The 22882-nt window shown below is 37.5% G+C and overlaps 1 protein-coding gene across 1 annotated transcript in view; it reads right to left on the reverse strand.

Annotated features, from left to right (window-relative positions):
- Window positions 1-5395: 5395 nt before the first annotated feature.
- Window positions 5396-22882, reverse strand: part of LOC113226049 (heat shock 70 kDa protein cognate 5) — a 39840-nt gene continuing 22353 nt past the window's right edge. The window contains exons 12-15 of the mRNA XM_026458555.1: window positions 20743-20824; window positions 19041-19228; window positions 16023-16163; window positions 5396-8903 (exon numbers count right to left, since the gene is read on the reverse strand). Of these exons, the coding sequence (XP_026314340.1) occupies window positions 8820-8903; window positions 16023-16163; window positions 19041-19228; window positions 20743-20824 (495 nt within the window). The 3' untranslated portion in view covers window positions 5396-8819. The remainder of the gene's footprint in view (window positions 8904-16022; window positions 16164-19040; window positions 19229-20742; window positions 20825-22882) is intronic.

Here is a 22882-nt window from a genome sequence, read left to right on the forward strand (position 1 = left end):
CTTTTTAGATTAGATAATATTTTTAGTGCCATCTTTTTTTACAACAGTTGGGTGCTGATTACTGCCGTGCACAACTAAAACGCGGTAAGTGACAAACAGTGAAATATCCGTTATAAATAGTAAAAACTACGGCACAACATTTTCTTTTAAAAACAACTAAAATTACGCATAGCTGAAATATCATTACACAATTTCAATATTCTAAAATTGGGTTATGGTTTTTTATGATATCGCACTGTTATTCCAATAGTGTTATAACTCAAAATATGTGAAATTCGAGATTATACTAATGCCGGATGTAAAATTTGATTATCTACACGTCAATAACAGCGTCATTAGAATATTGTAAGAAACAATTAAAAGATATCTACTTAACTCAAAATAAGACAAAACTTTTTGTAAGTCTTTACAAAAATATCAGTAATATTTGGCGAGTAGATAATTCTTTAGATGTCTGTAATAAACTTTAAGCATGTAGGTTTAAATATAATTTATATAAATTTATAATATTATTATATAAATTTAAATTTAATAATCTTTCACGGAAAGCGAGTAATTAGTTTTTCATCGATTCTGAAAAATACACATTTTGAGTTAGTACACTATTGTATTAACAGTGCGATAGCTCAAAAAAATATTTTATCTTAGCCGCGTTTTCGTTAGTGGACGGCAGATAAGCAGTAACATGTTACTTAAAAGACCCCCTACACTGGCGTTTTTTGAGCGTTAGCGCTTTTCCAACGCAAGCACAGCGTCGACTCGACGCATGATGCGAATGAAGCTTCTTCTTGACAAATAAGTACTTATTTGACAGTAAGTACTACTACGAGATTTTTTTCATCCAAGTACGCAGAAGTTGTATAATAACCTTTACTATAAAGTTTTTGTTTCACTAGTTTTAAACCTATATCAACCGTTATCTTGTTATGGAAGCGTATATAATTTGTGTCTGTGAAGACGACTATCAAGAACAGCAAGTTTATCTTTATTCCTTGTATTAATGTTGTCTGTCACTATTTTTCATAAAGAAATTACTATTCCTCTTAACACGTTCATCGCCGTGGTGGGTCAAAATGATGGCATCTCATCACCTATTGGGGCCGAGGGGGGTTAAAATGAACTTTGCGACACTACGTAATTAGCCATATAACATGATCGGCGTGGCCCTGATGAACTGCTGTTGCCACTTGGTATTTAGGACTTTTGATGGCATACATACTTATCTAGACTAAGAGAAAAAGTGTATATATTTCGAATAAAAAAAAAATTATTTCAAGTTGGATTTAAAAGGTACAAACTAAGGAAAAAAAGTGGTTAATGTGAAATGTCAATCTCAAATGAAAGACGTACATCAATTTTAGGTAAACATCGATCGAACATTACGTGCAAATATTCTGCCCGGCATTGCGACTGGCGATAATTAGTACGTTTAAATGCCCGGCACTAAATATAATCCCAAACTACAGCCAAATAATGAAATATCGCGAAAAAAATTATAAGCTTATACAAACGAGACCAATAGATACAAATACAAATAGATACAATGTCATATTTTGAACATTTTTGAAAATTGTAGTCGGCGACGAACGTGTTAACATAAATTACAGTTTCATAAATGTACTGTGACGAACTTATTTCTCGAAGATACTCTGGGGCCCAGATTTCGGGCGGATGTCGGACAGAGAACGGAATTAGATCACCAGCAGTCGCACACTGACACCGCGTTGGCATCGCGCCGCCGCGCGGATGTCATGTCGACACCGTGCGTGCGTTTGCAAAACGCTGACGATCGAAAGACGCTAGTGTGGGGGGCTCCATAAACTCGAAAATTGAAATATTAACGTCACGCTGTAGCTAGACGTCTCGCCTACATTTTACAAACAAAAACTTAGTGATTTGAAACCTCTAAATAATAAAAAATGGTAAAAACATCCGTTTGTATCCAGCCTCTCCAGCCAGATCTTTGTATTAATAATTATAACAAACTAGTGGAATAATTTCATAAAAAATAATTGAATATCATTCAATAAAATTTAATTACAATTTATTAAAGCGACACCTGTAGTCAGCTGCTGGTAGCTGTAAAGGTACCTGGCTCAGTAAAGAAATAGATTTTTCACAAGTTATAAGGGTGCTTTACTGTCCACACTGGAATAAGCTTATTCCAGCAGCACCATTTCTCAACCTCGAAAACAACAGCACCTAGCTTAGATCTGATTACACTAAAAATGGTCGTGATTTTGTTAGTTCCTCGTTTGTTTGTTCTGACTTTCTTTAAGAAAGCTCACGACCAATAAATTTATTTATTTAATTGTGCAAGTGCAATACATTTATTAAAATTCGTATTTAATGAGCGTTTGTCGCGTCTTCAGTTAATTTTTAACAATGACAAAGATCATTATCAAAAAAGAAAGTTAAAAAGTTTATCATGTAACCCAGAGGTTGCTTGGAAGAGATTGCTATAAAACCAATACCGCCTGTGGTACCTGTTTTTTTGTTTTTGTTGTTGTGTGCATTAAAATGTATATATATATTTAATATGTACATCACATACGTTGCACTGATTCCAAAATAACCAAAGCATCGAGACTATATAGAAAAGTGAGTTTTTCTACATTAACCCGGCCGGGGACTCGGACCTCGAAGATGACGACACCATGAAAACCAGATGGGTCGTCAATTTGTATTATATTGTATAGGTGAGCACATTGAACTTTTTTTTTGCGTGGGGAAATCCTCCGAGGATACCTCTCCGCCGCGGGGGCAGCGGGAGGTTATGCCGGACTTCTACCGGCTAAAACCCCACGGTGGCCTTCTCGGGTGCTCTAGTGGGAAGGATCCGGGATCGACTTTGCGCACCGGAACCCCCCCAGCACCTAGGAGGAGCTACATCCTCCCCCTCCTCTCCTCACGACGAAGCGGGCCACACCGCCCCGTCGTCCTCGTCGCCCCCGCTCCGATCGCCCGCAGCCGCGAAGGTACGCCGCCGCCGAGCGGGATCGGCCCTCTCCCGATCACGCTCGGCGACCTCCTTCTGAAGCATCACCGCTTCACAGAAGGAGACCACTGCCTCATGGGACTCTTGATCCGCCAACATAGCCGCTACTATGCCTGGCGGAGAGAGATCTCGCCCGATCCGGGCAACCAGGCCCATGCGGGGCAGATTTAAAATGATTGACCTAGGGTGAGCAGGTTATTTTTGTCAGATTTAAAATGCTTTATTGTCAATGGTGCAATATATACTAGCGGATACATCAGCCGCACTAGCCTATAGGACCATAGACAATCCCATCCCATATCTTTCTACATAACTTTTGTTTATAGTGCCCCGCCTTTTCAACCTCTTGGTTATGCGGGAAGGGCACTGACCTTTGCGAGCGAACCCGCACAGGGACTATCTAAGTCAGGTCGTAACCCCGGATCAGCACGTTTGCACGGACTTCACCCGGTTCTCAAAGGCTAGTGCCTTAGGTGAGCCGCCCCGGTTGCACGTATAGCACCATTCCTATTTTCCAGATAGGTACCGGAGCTATAGGCACGCTCACTATCACATGGCTATAGACAATCTACACTCACCGGCTGTAAAGTCGGACACTTAAAAAAATTAGTTTCTTTTTCACTTTGAAATAGTGAGAGATTGGGAATTTCTGCCGAAGCAAACCGACAATAATATGCTCTGGTTAGAAATTTTTAATAACGTGAACATTTAGTAATTTCAACCGGATTCTAATGCATTGATATTACTCCTATATTTACTTTTTGCCTAAAGTCTGCCAAATTACAAACAAGCAAGAAGCAATTTTTTTGTATAACGTACAAACTATATTACAAAGGTTTCCAAGTAAATAACTAAATGTAAACAAACCCTAATGAGGTATTTTATGAGTGGTTACTTATTGTAAAATTATAAAGGACTTTTTGAAAATGGTCCCAAATATATAATTTCGAACTACCAAATTTAAAATAGTACTAAATATATAATATTTAAATAAGCGTGTTTAATAACACGTATCACAACTTTCGCACGATAAACAATCCAAAATCCAGCCTTTAAAAAAATGACGGCTAATGACAGGCGACCAAATTAAAGAGTACAGTAGTAATACGACATATGAAACTCATCACTATTGTATTTGACCGGTTAACCATGTGACAGCAAGTTCTTATGTTAATTGCCTAAACCTATATACTACGAGCCAAATGATCATACCTTTCGAAAAATTCTCACGTATCGCATTCTAACTTAAGAGTTCATTATGCTATGTACTATTTCGTTACAAAATAGAAGCTTCCCTTCCGTTCCACAGCGCAGTAACGGAAACTCAGCCCTAAGTGGTTCTCGTTCTTTGTGGTTCACATTGTTATTTATTATTATTGTCCGTAAGTGTATTTTCCCTTCATAAACTGACATACCCAGGTAATATTTATAAAAGTGATAATAATTTCGATGTATGTATGTACATTATAATTAGGTAATAAAAATTTGTAAATACGTTGCTGTGTTAAATTATTTCCTTTTGTACGTGTTTGTGATAAATAAAATTAATAATGCAATTGGTTTTTCATTTATTTTACAACCCAATAAAGTAGAAACCTCAAAATAATGCATTTTTTTAAATGGCGTGTTATTGTAAATAGTTTTCACATGAATTAAATTGTGTGCCTTATTCCAGCGTGACCATGGTCGAGTTTTTGAAATTTTATTAGCCAGAAACACACGCCACTAAATAGAGACTTATCTGGCTAGTCAAATTTCTAAAACACGACCATGATCACGCTGGAAGGCACGCCATTCAACTGATTATTTGAAAATCACTGGATAGAATTTTTTTCCCGTGGCTCACCTGCGTTCACATAGGTGTACTAGTGATTTTTTTCTCGTAGATCACTTTCCACCAACCGTCATAGAACTTATTGACTAACGGAGTCCGTATCATGACTAGTATAGGTAACAACTACATTTATAATCGTAACATGTGATGCGCATTGCTTGGATTTTTTTTATTTTAAATTGTAATATTCTGGAGACCGAACAATAAACTTGCCGCTTTAATCCAACGTATTTCGTCCGTCCTATAAAAAAGTGAGGCAACACTGCATTATTGGTAAGTAATAAATAAAAAACATAATTTAATTCGAAATAATATATTTCACTATTCTAATTTAGAATACGCGCCGCGCCGGCCGCACGCACGACACCACACACAGGCCTGTGAATAAACGCACAAATCTAGGAATAAACGCACGGGCGGCGGGCGCGGTGAGAAATTAACTTAAATGTGGAACATTGCATTCCTTGATTCTTCAATTTGTTGTAATAATGACTTTTCAATCTACACTCCCGGACACATAAATCGAGCCATCTTGCATTTTTATTTTTCAAGTGCTAGAATAAAATTTGTTTTATTATCATTGAAGAGAGTTTTTCCCGATTTCGAAAATTCAAATTTTCACCAAAACCTTTTGAAAATGACGTTTAAAACACCAGTTTCAAAAATATTAGTTATTGACCAATCAAACATTATTTAAGCCAAGGACATTTAATACTTGACAATGCAAAGTGGCTCGAAATATGTGTCCGGGAGTATATTTATGGATATATATTGGCCCATATCATCGATAACAAGTAATTTATGTGATGTTTGTATATGAAAGCTATATGATGCGTGCGAGGTTTACGCACTTTAAAGGCACAGGCGAACTTGTGAGCACGCTTTGTACTAAATGCGTGTTTTTATAAGGAGAATCGACAAATGCTGTCTAACACAGGATAAATAAGTAATAATGTGCCAGTTTTTTCTGTATTAGTTAGAAAAGGACACGCGCCGTGAGAAAAGTCAAATATTACTACAAATACAGGCAATTTCTATGCACATATTGCAATATTAAAGCTACTTCACTTGTTTCGAACACGGTTAAAATAACGTTCAAGGCGGAAAATTTTATTAAATTCCCTCTGGTACTACTGATCAGCACCACTAGATTATTAAAAATATTTCCCTGAGTACACCTCAGTAGTACAAGTGGTAACATACCTAAATCACTCGTATGGGGATCAAAACTCGCGATTTAAAAAAATATATGCATAGAAATGCTTTTTTATCCAGCGAAAATCACCAAAACGACAACAGTCTGGGGAGCACATGTTTTTTATATAAAAAATTATATTTTTAAATGCAGTAAAGCTTGTCTAATGTGTGGAAAATGCAGGCTATATCGTCATACAAGATGTAGTCCACAAACTGTTGAGTAGAATTTCATATTGTTAAACATATATATTACAATTATTACATCATTATTTTGGTGTAATTTGTATTTTGTAAAAACATTTAAACAGATTCTAACGAAGTACTGTAATAGCATCGCTTTTTTTATCGATCTTGATTATTCGAGTTTAAATTTAACTCTCTCTTGTTTACACCCTGTTGTTTCAAAATACAAATATTCCAATACAAATAACAGCCTAGGGAATAACCAGTTCTTTCACTAAATAACAATTAACTTCCGGCGCTAACATTTCGAGCTTCTTGTGTTCTATAAAATATATAGATTACGTATCTAGGAGACACTGCATGATTTTTTTTAAATATTTTGTAACTTTTATCGCGAATTTGTATAGCTTACCATTGGCGTCAATGACCAATTCCACTAATTTGAAATATTATTCCATGTAGAACTACTAGAGGAAATGCAAAGTGGAACTATTTTAAACTACTGGCAGTTCCACCAAATGAACTATTCGGAATATTATTCTCTGTAGAAATACTAGACGAAATGCAAAGTGGAACCATTTTAAATATTAAAAATATATATTAAAGCAAAATCTAAGAGCACTTAAGACACTTCGCATTGATAGACTATCGTGATCTTTGGACTAATTTAGTTCTTGCTCTAGCTTTACCATTGTATACATAATGAATGAATAAACTGACAAACGTGCATAGACACTATATAAATTAAAATGTCTTCATGTAGTACCTCCCAGGAAGTAAATCTATGAGGAATAAAATTAAAAATAACAACTATAGAAAATAAAACGCACAACTACACAAATCGCACACGCAGAAATGTAAAACTGTGCGTTTTTTGAACAAAAAAAAATCGGTTCAAAAACTATTTTTATTTTTCTACTGCGTCCAATATTTATCTATGGTATAATTAGGACTTCTTTCAAGTGAAGTCTTATTTATACCAAATTTATTCGTTTTCAAAATGTGCTTAAGCAAGCACATACCTAGTTATATTATTTACATAGCTTATTTACTCGCACCTTACAAGTGACACGCATGCTCCCGATTGTAGTTTATACAAGATGTAACAAAAAGGTCTCTCCAATCAGTGATAAACAACTTATACAAAAACAAACTAAAAAAAAGCAATTTATTGTTTTGCCGTGATGTGTGGACGGCTTTCTGGAGAAACCGGTTCCCGAGATATATTTAGGTAGCTCTTTGAGATCATAAAACAGTACAAGAAATCACTCGGCCGTGTTTGATAGTTTGTATGATACAGAATAGTCTGAAAAATATTGAAAAATGTTTCTTCTTTTTTTAAATGTTATGGCCCCATCGAAATAATCAATGATTTTGCCAATGTCAAGTAAAAATAACTATGTAAGGTAGTTTAGTATTATTATAAAAATTATACAAAAAAAATGGCGATTTCGCCAATGTCCTGTCTGAAAAATGTTTGGACAGAGCCCCATGAACACGACAGTTGGGAGTGAACACAATGTCACCTTGACAGATGACGTAATTTTAGATTGTTTGATTGTGTTGTGTGCACGGGCGCTTAAACTACGGCAAAAAGAATAACATGGACGATAAGAGCATGTAACTAGCTTTTGTTTAGACTACAGTTACGATTGTAAATCGACGACTTATTTTCGAATTCACGAGTGTATTGAAACGCTTCTGCAAAATTTTCATAGTATTTTACGCTTTAACTCCTAACCACTTTGTATATTCACTTTATTAAGAACGATTAACACTAGAATCATAATGAAAACATTGTTTTATTATTTTTAAAATAAATTAAAAACAGTCACGGGCAGCAACGGGAAATAGCGAAAAGTTCGTGGACAATGGAAATTGACGAATCGTATCAAATTTCGCAATGTAATCATCTAAAGATGGTTTTAATTCAACCTATATTGAATAAAATTTTGTGTTTGAGCGATATTGTTTTTTTGAACAATTACAAAGTACAATGACCTCCGCTTTGAAAACAATTTTGTTTTTAGATTGTGACATAAATATGATATTAAATGTTAACGTTTTAACGCCATCAGAAAAAATACAAAATGACGATCATTTTGATAGGTGACATAAATAGTAATGGTATACACTCACAGCAGAAGTCTTTAGGAAACACTCAAACTCAAATATCGCGCCACAAGTTGTAATTTTGACACTTAACCCTGTGTTAGTTACGCATAGTAGAGATGTTCTGTTATACTAGGTTATTAAGTATTACTGCGAAATACTAGTAAAAATTTAGTGTCAATACGTGTCACCACACTAGAGTTATCGGTAAAACAGTTCCCCATTCCCCATCCGTTATTTACTGCTAACTATTGTTATCAGCAAATGTTGAGCGTGTATCGCGTCTAGTAGCTATAGTTACCAGTAAACTTTTAGGTGGTTTGACCATATACCCTTATCTTTGAGACTTTCGATAGGTTATTGAATCTGGAGACCAAATTGACTTCTGGTACTGTTTGCGTATGCGCAAGATACACATACATCTCATATGTAGAGCAGCGTGGTTATGTATAATTTGGCAGGTTACGTTCGGTGTCCGATTAGCGAGCGCGAGCTTTAGTTCTTCTCTTCTTTCTTGACATCATCACCGGGAGGTGGCTGTTGCTGGCCTCCTTGTCCGCCTTCGCGCTCCGCTGCCATCTGAAGAGAAAAAAAAGATGATATTAGGTTGTTGTAAAGGATTGTCTTCTTATTCTCGTAACCGCTACCGGGGTAGGATTCATGTTAGTTGATACAAAAAAGATTACCTTATATCTTAACTAGACTTCGATTGAGGAAAATGACGACGTATTAAAAATGAATGGGATTCATAAAGCGACCCATTGACCTACCAACAAATGGGCGTCGCTAAAAAGTGTGCGTTAAATAGGGCGTTAAATTCGCTTACAGAGCGTTAATATCGCAACAATCTTCGTTTTGTTCGACTGACAGCGAGGTTGTCAATCGTGCAGAACTATATATAATAACTTGTAAAAATTACTGCATTGAAGTGTAAAAACAGGATTTTGTATCATATTTTTACTAAACAAATATATTGTGTTGTCATAGTTATAATTTAAAAGTATTATTTTGTACGGGTGTATAGTATTTGATTTATATATAAATGAATCGTAAATATAAGCGAAAACACACTACTGCCTTCCAAAAGAACATAGATGCAACTGCAGTGCATCAAACGACTCTGTCGTGCAAACGACTAGGCGGCTGCCGTGAAACGATAAATTGTCGTCACGATCTAGTGGGAACAGCTAGGCACGACAGTCGTTCAACGATAAAACAATCGTCCACGGCACATTCACGACATTCATGACAAATCAACCTACGGAATCTCGTGTGGTAAGTCTTGATTCGTTCAACAACGAAACAGAGGGTCTCTCGTTCTTCGTCCGACATTCGCCCGAAACAATAAACGTCAAATAAGTAATACTCAACCATAGACAATTTCAAGGATGAAGCTTCATTCGCATCATTCGTCTTTTAATTTGATTGAGTATTACTTATTTGACAGTACCTAATTGTTTCGGACGGATATAGGACGAAGAACGAGAGTACAAGGCTAGAAGATCCCACGTAGGAACCGTAGCTCAGTTGGTAAGGCAACACTACGGTGCAGTATGATCGTGGGTTCAAGTCCCATCGGGTTGAAAATGTTTTTCCATGTGTTAGATCCTTGTAAAATCATCATCATTACTGCTGGGTATAGGCCTCCTCTTTTGCACCCCGACAATATCGTCCGACCATCTAGCAGGTGGTCTGCCTCGAGGACGTTTCGCTCCTACCGTCAGTAATCGCCTTGGTCCATCGGTCGTCGTCTCGCCTAGCAACGTGTCCTGCTCATCACCATTTTAGGCTCGCGATCCGCATACCCACGTCTACGGCCCTTGGTCGCTGTCGTATCTCCACGTTGTGTATGAGGTCGATGAGGGAAATGCCGAGCATGGTGCGCTCCATTGCCCGTTGTGCTATTCTGATTTTGTGCATGTATTCCTTTGTGAGCGGCCATGTCTCGGCACCGTAAGTAAGTATGGGCAGGACACATTGGTTATAAACTTTAGTTTTCAGGCTTTGAGGGATTTTAGATTTAAATACGTCCTCCAGTTTTCCAAAGGCGGCCTATCCCAACTGAATCCTTCTTGCGATCTCCTTGTCTTGGGAAGATCGGCCAAAAGATAAACAGTGTCCAAGACAAATATGTCCTTGTAATAATAATCATAATAAAAACTAGTGGAGTTGTTAAAAAAAACACAACAATACATAAGTACCAATAGAATTTGGTGTAAATTTTAAATCGTCCAATAGGCAGACGGGAGATGTGATGATCACCAATAGGATTTCATGTAGTAGTACTAAATCGTCCAATAACCTATGTCTCAGTATTATCGGATGATAATGTTACTCCATTGCTGTGGCACACTTGCTTGACCACTCTATCTATGTCAAAGACGGAATGGCTCAAATGTGTGCACGTATAAAACGGGTGACCCTGTTCAACGTGCGGTCATCGCCATAGGGAACGGGTAGCCGCTATTACAGTATGGTGTATCTATCTAGCTTAATGGCTTTGCAAATAAGTGCGACATTCTTAACATACACATCGACAATACAATTTTTTTACATCTTAATACGACCGCCCGCTTCTTGATATGACGTAGCGAAGTTTGTAAGTTTGAAAAATGTTTGTGGTATCCTGTAATTGGCGTAGTTGTTTGGGATTGTTTATCTTTCAAATTGTTAATATATTGTAAGCTGTTGGATGCCCGAAATAAAATAAAATAAAATAAAAAATAAAATAAAGCCACGGTCTCGCAAAAAGTCAGGCCCGGTGAAAGCCGCGGTCTCGCAAAAAGTCAGGCCCGGTGAAAGCCGCTCCAGTAATCAACTAGTTATTATCCAATATAGGCAAGAAAATTATTTTTGCAGTATATAAACGCCCAGTAGGAAATTATTAAGTTAAATAGAGAGCCATCAAGACGGTTTTGTTATTATTTTTTATCGATTTTTATTGAAGCTTTAGTCACCTTGAGTGACTATGTCAGTCTCATGGGAAGAATACTGGGTTCCCTACTCAAGCGACATGTTCAAAAACTTGTACAAGTTTAGAGCGCCAATACATACATACAGGCTCTCTAAGCCAACAATTAATTTGACCATTGCGTAAACTTACATTCCCAACATTGTACCCGTCAGGGTTACGTTACGTTTACATTCCACCAATACAAACAGATCCTCTATTTTATTGCAAGTACTGCACAATGGGGATGGTTTAAAACCCATCACATGAAAGAATTTATTAGTTGGAATGTAAGACGGTTTTATTTAAATTAACTAAATGTAACGGAACACATCGTTGTTTTATTTCGTTATATTGTCATATTGTTAAATGACAAATTTATACCAATAATTTGAGAATATGTAGCTAATGCGTTGTCATATCGTTTTCATCCGAAATTGCGTGCGATCCGATTTCTATTGCATCCGATCACTCGTTGCAAGTCGAACGCTGAAGGTAGACTTATTTTTGCAATTCTGAGCGTACCATAAACATGTTTGTAATCGATGTCCATCATGTTTATTTAGATATTTTCGATACCGTGGTCATAAAGTAGATGTTATCTATACTGATTATAGAAGTGCTTTTGATAAAATTGACCATAATATTCTCTTGAATAAACTTGCTAGAATTGGTGTCAGAGGTGACCTTTTTATGTAGTTTTCTTCGTACATGAATAATAGATCTCAAGCAGTAGGCGTGAATAATTTATATATCCAGATAAGTTGTCTCACCTAGTGGAGTGCCCCAAGGTTCATTATTAGGGCGTCTCTTTATTAATATATTTTTTCTTCTCAGCATATCATTGATTCCACTGTTGGATATATGCCTCTTGATATGATTTCCATTGTCCGCAGTTTATTCCCTATCTATCGACCCGAGAGATAGGGTTGTCCGGAGAGACTACGGGCTCAACGGCAAGACCAGATTAGGGCGGGCGTCCGGGCCAAACCCTCCGCCAGTTATACGCCTTCACAGGCGTCTCTGGCAGAACCGGACTTGGGTATGGACTCGCCGGGGTTAGCTGCAGGAACGAACACGTTCATCTGCCCCGGTGGTGTTTAGTTGAGGGCCTGAAGTGAGTTGCCCTTTAATCCGGTAGCTATGGCCGGACATTGTCGCAGGACACTGCTACTTGGCATCTCCGCAACTAGCCTGGAGAGCTAGTAGAGGATGAGCTTTCACATACAGCTTTCGGTCCCTCCAGTCGCGTAGAAATTAAGAAACTCGAGAGACGCCGTTCATTCGGTGTTGGGAAGTGAGCGTGACTCACAACTCCGACACCAATGAGGAGATTTGCTAGTGGACTTTAGAGTCGACGGGTTATATATTATACATGGATGGCAACCGCTATAGTGCGCGCGGAACTAGCTGGCCGCGCCTTAGGTAGGGACAGGGGTGAGGGGGCGGGTTGCTTGCTGCTCGCAACGCACATGAGATTAGACAGTGACGACCAATCTCGAGATATCGTGAACAATAATTGTTCAGTTATTGAAAAGAAAAAATTAAAGCCAATTGAACTTTTACAAGTTTATATTATACCTATCTAATTAATTGCAATGTACAGTCGGCAGCACATCAGGCCGCCACAAACTGTTAGATTTCCTCAATTGATTTTCAACTTAAAGTCCAGGGAATAGAGTATAAAATTGATTGGATAAATTTGACATTTATGTATTGATGGACTTGCTGTTGTCCGTACATTGCAATTAAAAGTAAAATAAACCAAAAACAAATTAAATGAAATTCTTCCGACATATTTGAATCATTTATGAAATTATTATTAATTAATTAGTGTAACTAACACGACTTTGTATTTATAGATATGAAATTACTCTGACATATTATCCTCTGAATCACTTGATTCTGAATTGTCTGAACTTGAGTCAGAATCATCTTGTAAGTTTATAATGAATTCGTCCATCACAGTATCATATCTCATATCATGATTCCAGTATTCTTGTTCGTTTTTTTGTACGTGGTCGTCGCATTTTTGCCATTGTTCGGCAGAAAATTCAGAAAATAGTCTTGTTAGTATTGTAATTTTCTCGTCCAATGTAGCATTAATGTGATCTCTGGCCAGGCAATTTTTTATATTTGCCCACACAAGCTCGATTGGGTTGAGATCTGGATGATATGGAGGTAGTCTTAGAACAGTATGACCTGCACCTTTCAGAAGTTCATCAATCGTGTATATTTTTTCTGATTGGGTCGTATTAATCAAGCCCAAGAGTTCAGCTTTGACCATCGTGGGAGAAAAGGGCACGTTATGATTTTGCAACCAATTCTGCATATTAATTTTCATACAGGACATAGTCGGTTTCTTCTCAACTTGCACACAGTGGTAAGCTGCATTGTCCATAACTATGACTGAGTTAGGTGGAAGTTTAGGTATTAACTTTCGATCAACCCAGTTGTAAAAATTTGTAGAGTTCATGTCTCCATGATAGTCTCCTGTTTTTGAATCTGATTTAAAAATTAGCAGAGCATCGTCAACTAACCCGTTCCGACTACCAGCGTGAACTATTATTAAACGCCTTCCTTTGCCTATATCTGCATAAACACCAGGCTCCGACGAAGATTGCCAACATTTTTGGACATTATGACTTTGGTTAACGTAAGTTTCGTCCAAAAAGAATATATTTCGTTTGTCTTCTCTGAATTTTCTTATGGCCCTCAAATATTTCACTCGCCATTCAACAATGTTTGGTCTCTCTAATAAAAGGGATCTCTTCGATTTACATTTTTTAAATGAATATCCCAGTTTGTGCAAAAGTTCTCTTAAATAAGTTAATCCGCAATCTAAAATATTATCCTCTTTTAACACAGCATTTAGTTTTCGTAGACTTGGATTTGTTTTCTGTACCGTATAAAACTGATTTATTTTTCTTCTTATCACTCCTAAATCAAAATCAGCAACTTGTATTTTCTTTTTTATCTCTTTTGGCCTTCGTGGAGAACTAAATTTTGCTTCCCCTGTATTTTGCAAGGATGTTTTACTTTGAGCAATCACTCTCCTTACACTTCGTTCTGATATCCCGGTTGCTTCTGCCACTAATTTATGAATATTCGCATCAGTTTTATATTCTAAACTATTGACATCGGCTTTCCGTTTTTTAAAAAACGTATGCACTTTAAATATTATTTCCTTAGATTGTCTTTTTATCGGCGGACTCATCTTGACATTGCAATCTCTTGTGCGTTTTGTCTAAACTAGCCAGAACTGTCAACCGAACTGAGTATTCTGAGTAATGACATCAAGTGCCCCCGCCTCCCCGTCCCACCGCTCACATACCTAAGGCGCGGCCAGCTAGTTCCGCGCGCACTATAGTTGTGCAATGCGCAACGGGAAATGAGCGTACCTACAGCTCCGGTACATATCTGGAAAATATGGAGGATACTGTACGTGCACCCGGGGCAGCTCACCCGAGGCACTAGTCTCTTGAGAACCAGATTAAGTCAGTGACAACGGTCTGTGACGACACTGGCTGATCTGGAGTCAGAATCTGAACTCATAAGGTTCCTGTGCGCCCACAGGTTATAGTGACTTCCCGCATAACCATGTGGTTAATAAGGAGGGTCACTATAATCAAAACTTATGTAGAAAAGATGCGGGGTTTGTCCTCAGTATGCGGCGATTCTGTTCCAGGTCGGGTCAGTTTTAATTCAGCCCGACCATCTCGCTGGTGGTCTGCCCATATTTCGTCTTCCTAAACGGGGTGTCTAGAAACATTCTTCGGCGCCAGCGGTCGTCGTCTCTACGACAGACGTGTCCAGCCCATTGCCACTTCTGTTTGGCAACACGTACACGCACGTCGAAGACATTGGTGCGTAAACCTATTGCTTCATTCTGTATCTTATCGCGTAGATATTTGTTAATGACATTAAAATTGAAGAAATATCTAAATACTAGTGAATAAATAAATAAACAATGTGATATATTATCTGTTGCAAGAATCGGGCCTCAACACCTTCTTCATATTCAGTAACGATAATATTTACCGAGAGGAAAGCTATATTGATTAACGTTGATACGGAATTTACTCAAAATTGGCTGTAAATGGATTGAAAATAGGTTAATGCTTTGACTGCCCGTAAAAAAGGGATTGCCTTTTGATGCAGTCACGAAACCATCGAGTATATAACCAGAAATAGAGACGAAACAAGGGCCATCTAACCCTGGCAACTCATCAGGCAAATGGGCCTTATATCACTTTTAAATATCAACTCTCGTTTGCGCTGAAATCACTAATTACAATTGAAATAGTACAGCTCCAACAACTGACCTGTGTGTACGTCTCCAATATATATTCCAAAAATATTCTGTATTTATTGTAATAAAACAATTGGAGGCTGTTCCATTCGGCGGTGTGGGGAAAAACAGCAAAACATCTAATTACCAAACAAACTGTATCAAATTTCATCGGTAACTAAATATTAAATATGTAATTTTTCAATTTTCCTCCAATATAGCAAAGCTCAAGTTAAACTGATCGATTTGAAGTGAAACAATGTCGTTAATTGTTTCACTTCAAATCGACTCGTCAGTTGTTTCGAATTCGAGCTAGCCAATCCGAGCGCAGTTGACACTGTAGTAATTTGGCAGAATAGTTTTAACACAAATCAAATGACATTTCGCCTCTATTTCTGGTTATAGTATATATGAAACCGTCAATATGTAATTGCTAGTGACTCTGTAGGCTACTCACCTTCTTGTAGGCTTGTTCGAAGAGCTTGAGGCTGGCCTGCTGCAGCGTGGAGGTGGCAGTGCGGATCTCCTCCGCGTCGACGGCATCTTTCTTCGCGAGAAGGTCGCGCAGCTTCGTTATCTCGCCACGCAATTTATCACACTATACAAAAAAAACATTTATTTTTGAAACATTTTCAATTGGCACAACTCGGGTTGGATGCATGACGACGTATTGTTATTAAACGTTTACAAATGTACCTTGAGAAGTAACCCTTGTCTTAATAGGCTATCACAACTTTTTCTTTTTTAAATTTTTTTAGTACACAATATAGTTCTTGAGATTTAGATGCTTTCGTGGTTATTCACTTAGGGCCGTATTCCAGAACTCTACTCAATGCTCCAGTCAGGACTTGAGTATGAGTTAACGCACTAGAAATCATACTCAAGTCCTTGCCATGAGGGTCGTATTTCCAGTGCTTGAAATCATACTCAAGTCTGCTCTAGTCCTGACTTGAGCATTGAGTCGAGTTCTGGAATACCTAAATGACTATCACTATAGTCGTCACCAAATAAGAGGCCAAATTTGGCAGCTAACGAAGGCGATAGTATGTAACTTTGAATACGATCAACGAAACAATAAACAAACAATCATTAGCATAATTAAGTTTAAAACAAATACATAAATATTATTGAAACATTATATAATATGACAAAACATATTTGAAGTACTATTTTCGCACGAATTCTAACAAAAAATGCAATTTTGAGTTACTCCGAAACGTCCCGAAAACAGTTACGTCCTCAATATTTTTTTTTTTTTTAATAATAGTGTTGTAAGCAATTAGTCGCCGAATTTCACCAAGTCACTTCGATTTGTCGGAAAAAAATATTGACTTATTAAATATTAAAACAATAATGTATAAAAATAGGTGTAAGTATTTTAAATAACTATGTATATTACATCTCTGACCACACCTCTTATTAAATTTATAATTTATCAAATTTAAAAGAGCCCCGTACTCATAGCCAGATTTGTATTTCCTTTTCATTTTGAATTGAAAATTAATGAAATCCTAGGTTTCTTGGTAATGTAAACTTTTTATGAAGTTGTTTTATCGATGAACATACTTATTTACACTAAATTCTTGTATAAAATCAAAATTAAAAGAAATGTATACAATTCATCGGAACGTGGGACAATTTTACGAAAACAAGAGGAATTGCTACTGAATTGCACGATTTCGCCCTTTTGGCCCCCTGAACAACAATGAACCGAAAAATAATCTAAACAATCACAAACTATTAAAATTTTGAATCGATTTCTTGTCTATGGTTGCATAGTGATGTACGAAAAAAAACATCCGGTTCATTCAATTTAAGTTTTTGTAATCGATTAGTAAATCGAATATTTCAATTGCAATCGAACGAGAACATAAGTGTAAGGATTTGAAGGTGGGCTTAAAATTAAGATTTCGGAAATTTCAAATATGCTTATACAGGTTATGTAGGGAAAACCGCTAGTACCACTCAATTAAACAAATCGATTCATTCAATTCATTAATCGATTTGTAGTTGGCATTACAATAAACCGTCTATGGTCGGGTCAGTGACCTGTTTTGAAACGAAAGTATAGGATGCAATAACGTCAAAACGGAATTTGGGTGTCGAACGGGTTTCGGGTGCCCGTTGTTGTTCCCAATGCTTCAATTGTGACATTTTTACTTTCGAAGAGTATGTTCCTAGTAAGACCTGTCAGTGTTAACTCATGGAAAAGACGCCACTCATTAATATGACTACATTGTGGTACTAAAAGGCGTGAATGAAGGAATGACAATGTAGATAATCTGGAATCATCCCCCCGCGTACAACAACGCGACGGGTGATAACTAGACATCAATGCTCTCGCACCCGGCTTTGCCCGCAGCGAACGATCAATCGCGACTGGCTTAAATGGGGCGCTGAATAATATACAACAGTTTTAGAACATCGAAATTTGTTGTTTAATGATATTTGAGCTATGCATCGTTAGGGTAAGTTCCAAAAACAGAATTTTGTGTCTTTTTCTATTTAAAACGGATATTTGAGCATTAGTCACTTAGTGTCGTATTCCAGAACTGTACTCAATGCTCAAGTCAGGATTTGAGCAGACTTGAGTATGATTTCAAGCACTGGAAATACAACCCTAATGGCAAGGACTTGAGTATGATTTCTAGTGCTTTGAATCATACTCGAGTCCTGACTTGAGCATTGAGTACAGTTCTAGAATACGACCCTTAGTCACGTTTTAGTTAGTGGACAGCAGCTCAGGTATCTTTAAAAAATTGCAACTTCTGTGTTTTTTTAAGTTTGCATATAACGTGTATGCGAATGAGAATGTGGTTTTAGTAGTTTTTTCCTCTAGGTTTTTTTAATGACATTGTATATTCAGACTTCAACAGATGTCTAAATATCACTGTGCAAAAATCCTTATAGCGGCATAGTTCATTGAAAATCTAATGTTTCAATCTTTAAAAGTGACTTCACTATTGTCTGTTTTTAATTTTTAACCGACTTCAAAAAAGAAGGAGGTTCCAATGTCAGAATTCTTCATTTAAATTCTTTTTTGTTGGAAAGAGGATACCTCAGTAGCGATCTCATCTAAATTTGAAGAAAATATTCCATCTCTAAGGGTGACAAACTAGGGGATAAATCTGGTTTCGCGTACTTTCCGGAAACCGATTTCAATAAAACTTGGCAAATAGATGTAATTCCACGAACTTTTGAGGTCGGTTTTTTTAGTGTACTGACATTATTTTATTCAATAGTAGATTAAGTTAGGGTTAGGATATTTTATTTTAGACGTTTGTCTTTACAGAAAGGTAAGTATAATATAGTACACTTAACTATATTATTATACAACTGAAGTGTACTAGAGTGTCACAGTTAATTAAGGTGGTATTATTTATTTATTAATTTAGCCTTTATTTTTCGGGTCAAGTATATATATCAATAAGTCCAAGTTGTAACTTGTCCAAATGGCAAAATGTCCAAAACTTACCTCGTCCTGTGGCAGTTGGCTCTTGTACTCGTCCATTTTGGTTTCGGTATCATGCAGCACGGATTCAGCTTGGTTGCATACTTCAACACGTTCACGTCTCTGTTTGTCCGCGCTCGCGAACTGTTGGGCCGCCTTTACCATATTCTCGATTTCGTCCTTTGAAAGACCGCCCGAGGACTGGATTATAACTGCAGGAGAAGAACAAAGATAGTTTAAATAAAACTTTTTTTTTTATTTAATTTTTTTTTTTATACAAGCGATGGGACGAACAAGTCGGGCTCCTGGTGTTAAACAACGTGCCTGTCCATAACAATTGCAGTGCCACTCAGAGCTTTAAATGGCAAAGATGCGAGGGACACTGCCATTACGCCTATCACACTGAGACAGGTGACAAGTCTCATGTGCTTGTAATTTCACCAAAAATTTTCTAGAATATAGCTGATAATGCGGAGTGAAAAATACTGTCCACTGCGACTCATTCTGCAAGGAAAGGTCCTGGGCCACAGAAGTAGTGGCCCGTAGAAAAGCCACACATTTTTTAATATATAATAGACACACGCTTGGCCACAATCTCACCTGATGTGATGTGGCCGATGTGACCCAAAATTGTGCCTTTCGGGAAACACAGAAGCCGGTAAAGTATACTAGTATTTCATTCCTTTGCCGTACGCGTCAGAAAGGAGGAAGCAAAGCGCTAAGTGCGAATGGGTGGAATGTTAACGACATAAGGATGGATTGTTCCGGACCTTCTAGTCGACCCATCAGGTAAATCGGCCTTCAACTTAATCACTTTTAATATCAACTCTCGTTTGCATTGAAATCACAAATTAGAAAGGTGAAATAGTACAGCGCCAACAACTGACCTGTGTGTACGTCTCCGTATATTCCAAAAATATTCTGTATTTATTGTAATAAAGACAATATCTCTAACTCTTCGATTGTGTGGGGAAAACAGCAAACTATCTAATTACAAAACAAACGGAATCACATTTCTTCGGTAATTAAATATGCAATTTTTCAATTTTCGTACATTATAGCAAGTTCAACTCAAGTTAAACTGGTCAATTTGAAGTGAAACAATTGACGACACCCGTAAATTAGAATTGGCCAATCGGAGCGCAGTTGTTACCATATGGCAGAACAGTTTTCAAACAAATTAAATGACATTTCGTCTGTTTCTGGTTATTTATACTCGATGAGTCGACCAAAGGAGGATCGAAATATGGCTTTTAGTCTTTTAGAGCGGTCAACACGAGTACCACAGAACAAATTCAAGCCACAAATTCATAGACTCAAGTATCTATAATAGTAAGTGACGGGTCGAACAAGTCGTGTGTCTGGTGGTAAGCGTCACGCCTGTCCACAACAGTCGCAGTGTCGCTCAAAGGGCAGTGCCACTGCGTCCGTCACCCTGAGACATAAGTTGACAAGTCCCATGTGCCTGTAATTTCACCAGCACCCTTACCCTTCAAAACCCCTCCAAAAGCTCCGAAACACAGCAATGGTGACATTACTGCTTGGCAGCAGAAATATGTAAGGTACTTCATTGGACGAACTCTTTCACAAGGAGCTCCAGTGCTACTAATATAATATATTCAGGTGATCTAAAGTAAGCTGGTAAGGATAAGTAATCGACTCGGTCTGTGCTTTTTATTAGAAAACTGACATACTAGAATTTGTTTAATATTAATAAATAACTTACTCTGTTGTTCTTTGCCCGTTCCTTTGTCGCGAGCTGACACGTGTACGATGCCATTCGCGTCGATGTCAAATGTCACTTCGATCTGTTAACAAATTTCATAACTAATCAACCTTTCGTCGCTATTAAAACATAGATACATAAGCGAAGAGGGACTTGAAGCTTTAACTGCTAGAGCGCCCGTCGCCGCGTCGTCCTGAGACATAAGTTGAAATGTCCCATATGCCATCGAGTATACAACTAGAAATAGTGACGAAATGTCATTAAATTTTATTGAAACTATTCTGACAAACCATTACGGTGACAACTGCGCTCCGATTGGCCAGCCCGAATGGAAGGGTGTCATCAATAATTTCACTTCAAAATGACCAGTTGAACTTGACCTTAGTCATAATGTACGAAAATTGAAAAATTACATATGTAATTACCGATGAAATGTGATGCCGTTTGTTTTGTAATTAGAACTGCCTCCGTGTCCGAACGGTTACCATGCCGGACTGCCACGCAGAGGTCCCAGGTTCGATTCCCGAGTCGGGAGAAATATTTATATGGCCTACATTTATTTCTCTCGTGAGTTTGGGTGTAATTTGTGGTAGTCTATGTGTGTGTCCATGGCACCCGCGACACAGGGTTTCCCTAGTGCGGGGCTATGTTGAGTGTGTACGTTACTATTATTATTCAATTCAATTCAATTCATTTATTCATTCGTTATTACAGGTACATGATATAGATGGTAATAATAATTTTATGGAATCTCTGCAATAAGCCAAAGTGGCATACTATTATTATAGATGTTTTGCTATTGTTCCCATACAACCGAATGGAACAGCCCCATAGTTAAGAGATCTATCTATCTTTATTACAATAAATACAGAATATTTTTGGAATATACGGAGATGTACTCACAGGCCAGTTGTTGACGCTGTACTATTACAGCTTTCTAATTTCTGTGCAAACGATTTGATATTTAAAAGTGATACAAGGCCCATTTGCCTGATCAGTTGCCAGGGATCGCCGGCCCTTATTTCGTCTCTATTTCTAGTTATATACTCGATGACCGGCACCTTTAAAACCGGAACGCAGCAATGGTCACATTACTGCTTGGCGGGGTTCGGACTACGGGCTCGCTTGCTCAGGTAACAGTGCCGTTCCCGTACAACCAAGAAGTTGGAAGGGCCATATAAACAAAATTTAAGTAGCGTGGGCCTAGACATCTACTCCCATTCTCCACTCGACATTTGTCCGAAACAACTACTGTCAAATAATACTCGACCAATTAAAAAAACGCATGATGTGAATGAAGCTTCATACTTGACATCAGAGAACAAAAAGAAACGGACACTCTTCGCCCCTCCCTAGCTTTAGATACCGCAACACGCCCCGCACATCGACGGTCACATTAACTGAACGACAACAACGCTGTCGGCGAGCGGTTTTCGCGCTAAGACGGCTTTGATATTTCAATATAGTTTTCATTTATTCATTACGCTACTAATTATAATGGTCGTGAATTGTGCTGTGTACGGCTGTTTACAATCATCTAAACTTGACAAAGAGAGGGGTTTCTTTCGTTTTCTGAAAGATGAAACAAAGAAAGCAAAAAAAAAAGAAATTGTCTGAGACTTATTCAATAACTGTTTTCTTTAGTGCGGAGTAATATATAATACAGATTTATTATATCAATATAATAAGATGCCATAACTTCGTGAGCTAGTAAACAAGTTCTCGAGTTTTCAATTTGTGTTGCCGATAAATATTGCGTAGTGAATATACCTAATTATTAACTAGGTAATGATAAACTGGGACACGCAATTTCAACTACTTTGGTTGCCTTATTAAAGGTACCTGTCCAAAATATAACATTATAAGGGCTTTTTATATATTTTTTAAATAAATCTTCAATTTAATCCTAATTAGTGAATTAATGAAAAATATAATATTATATCGATATAAATACGTAATGAACATGTGTAATTATTAGGAATCTATTAACAGAATTATAGATAACAAATTCGCGATAGAAATTTTCGCTATGTTGCCGCTCTGACCACGTAACGTAGTACGAGAAAGCTCTGAGTACCCTGCCACTTCACGAACACATTTGCGCGTGTGCAGGTAACGCCTTGCTGTATGTAGTAGTAGT

Source organism: Hyposmocoma kahamanoa, unplaced genomic scaffold (genome assembly GCF_003589595.1).
Source record: "Hyposmocoma kahamanoa isolate Upper Pololo Valley unplaced genomic scaffold, ASM358959v1 181, whole genome shotgun sequence".
Taxonomy (NCBI): Eukaryota; Metazoa; Arthropoda; class Insecta; order Lepidoptera; family Cosmopterigidae; genus Hyposmocoma; species Hyposmocoma kahamanoa.